Source organism: Merops nubicus, unplaced genomic scaffold, assembly GCF_000691845.1.
Source record: "Merops nubicus isolate BGI_N331 unplaced genomic scaffold, ASM69184v1 scaffold6976, whole genome shotgun sequence".
In the NCBI taxonomy this organism is placed as follows: Eukaryota; Metazoa; Chordata; class Aves; order Coraciiformes; family Meropidae; genus Merops; species Merops nubicus.
The window spans coordinates 48,893-51,025 of record NW_008613422.1 but is presented as its reverse complement, the minus strand read 5'-3'; the positions used below and the strand labels follow the sequence as shown (position 1 = coordinate 51,025).

At 46.3% G+C, this 2,133-nt stretch overlaps 1 protein-coding gene across 1 annotated transcript; it reads left to right on the top strand.

Annotated features, from left to right (window-relative positions):
• Nucleotides 1-632: 632 nt before the first annotated feature.
• Nucleotides 633-1,905, top strand: XKR6 (XK, Kell blood group complex subunit-related family, member 6; the record flags this gene model as incomplete). Its single annotated transcript, XM_008941906.1, has 1 exon — nucleotides 633-1,905. A coding segment is annotated over one exon (965 nt), but the record flags the coding sequence as incomplete, so codon positions are not given.
• Between the last annotated feature and the right edge of the window lie 228 nt (nucleotides 1,906-2,133).

The window sequence follows — 2,133 nt, the reverse complement described above, 5'->3', positions numbered from 1 at the left end:
GGAGGGTATTGATGAGTCCTGATGTTCCCTCTGCTCATACAAACTTCTGCATGGGACCACAGAGTGGCAGAAGAACCTGAGCAAGTGCCTGTTCTTCCCAAAGGCAAATGCAAATGGGGATTCCTGGTGAGGTGGAATCAAGTACAAGTCAAAGTGACTGTTGCTTGTATGAAGGTATTTTAGAACAAAAAGGTCCCATGAGGTTACAAGGAATATAGATGTCCTGCTCTGTGAGGGTGCACTCCAGGGTAGACCCCGTTCTACAGAAAGCAACCTTCCTACTCAGTCTGCAGTGTTTAGGTGGGGTCTGGGCTCCAGATCCCCAAACGTGGATCTCATCAGGATGAGGAGAGGGGCTGTTCTCTGTGAGAAGAGCTGGGGTGGGGTGGCAGAGCCAAGAGCTCCTGAAGACAAGCGTGATGTGCTGTGTCAGGGAGCCCCTGCTTACAGCATCCTTTCCAGTTCCCACACTGATGTCTCTGTATTTCTCTCCTCCAGACTGTAAGGACAACCTGACGGGATTTGAACCTCTGGGCTCCTGAGCCTGCCCCAGATGCGATAATTTAGTGAGCAGATGATGTTTTCAACCCAACCTCCTGTCTAACTCAGTGGATCTGTGTGTCTTCCGGCAGGTGTGTCCTCTGTGGCCTCCCTGATGTCCCTGGCTTGGGTGCTAGCCTCCTATCACAAGCTTCTTCGGGACTCTAGGGACGACAAGAAGAGTATGAGCTACAGAGGGGCCCTCATCCATCTCTTCTGGCGCCTCTTCACCATCTCATCCCGAGTTATTTCTTTTGCTCTCTTTGCTTCCATCTTCCAGCTCTACTTTGGGATCTTTGTAGTGGTCCATTGGTGTGCCATGGCTTTCTGGATCATCCATGGTGGGACAGATTTCTGCATGTCTAAGTGGGAGGAGATCCTCTTCAACATGGTGGTAGGGATTGTGTACATTTTCTGCTGGTTTAATGTCAAGGAAGGGCGGACTCGATACCGAATGTTTGCGTATTACACGGTGGTCCTGACGGAGAACGCTGCCTTGACCCTCCTGTGGTATTTTTACAGAGATCCTGACACTACTGACTCATATGCCGTGCCAGCACTGTGTTGTGTCTTTCTTAGCTTTGCTGCTGGGATAGCTTTGATGCTGTTATATTATGGTGTGCTGCATCCCATGGGGCCGAGAGCTAAGATCTTTGCCAGCTCCTGTTGCGCCGAGCTGCTCTGGGGCATTCCTTTGCCCCCCGATGTTGAGCCCATGGCACCCCAAACCCCTGGGTACAGGGGGGCTCAGGCTACGCCCACCAGAGCGGTCACGGAGCAACAGGAGGAACTCACAGCTGACACTTGCTTGCCCGTTTTCCAGGTGAGAGCAATGGTTCCATCTACTCCATCTGGGCGACCCTACCCCCCCGAGGGGCCTCTCATTAAGATTGACATCCCGAGAAAAAGATACCCTGCATGGGATGCTCATTTTGTAGACAGGAGGTTGAGAAGAACTATCAACATCCTCCAGTATGTCACCCCCACAGCTGTAGGTATTAGGTATAGAGATGGACCTCTCTTATATGAGTTGCTACAATATGAATCTTCACTTTAAAGCTCCTTAAAGCAAAAGTAAAAAGAGGGGACCTTATTTTTGTTTACGGTAAACACAGATCATGAAACAAACACAAACCTTCAGATAAGCTTTCTTTCTGGTTGCTGTATGTATAAAAAAAAAAAAAAAGATATTCTCTATGTTTTGTAAGTAAAAACAAAAAGAAAAACTTTTCTTTTGTTTTTTACACACAAGAAACAGTATTTCAACTTCCACACCTAGGATTCACAGGTGGAGAAGGAGGCATCTCCACATCAGTTTTATACCGTACACCAAGTGTAGAACATTATTTATGGGATTGGTGCTGATTGAAAAATAAAAAGTTGTGGGGTTGGTTCTGAATGAAAAAAAAAAAAAAAAAAAAAAAAAAAAAAAAAAGAAACAAACCTACAACTGCCTTATGCCCTTAGGTGCTGAGTTTCATTAAGTACTGTCACCTTTCTCATGCAAAACTCTTTGATGATTATATGCCAGGAAAAAAAAAAACAAACCAACAACTAAACAACCAACCAACCGAAAGACAAACCTTAAAATCT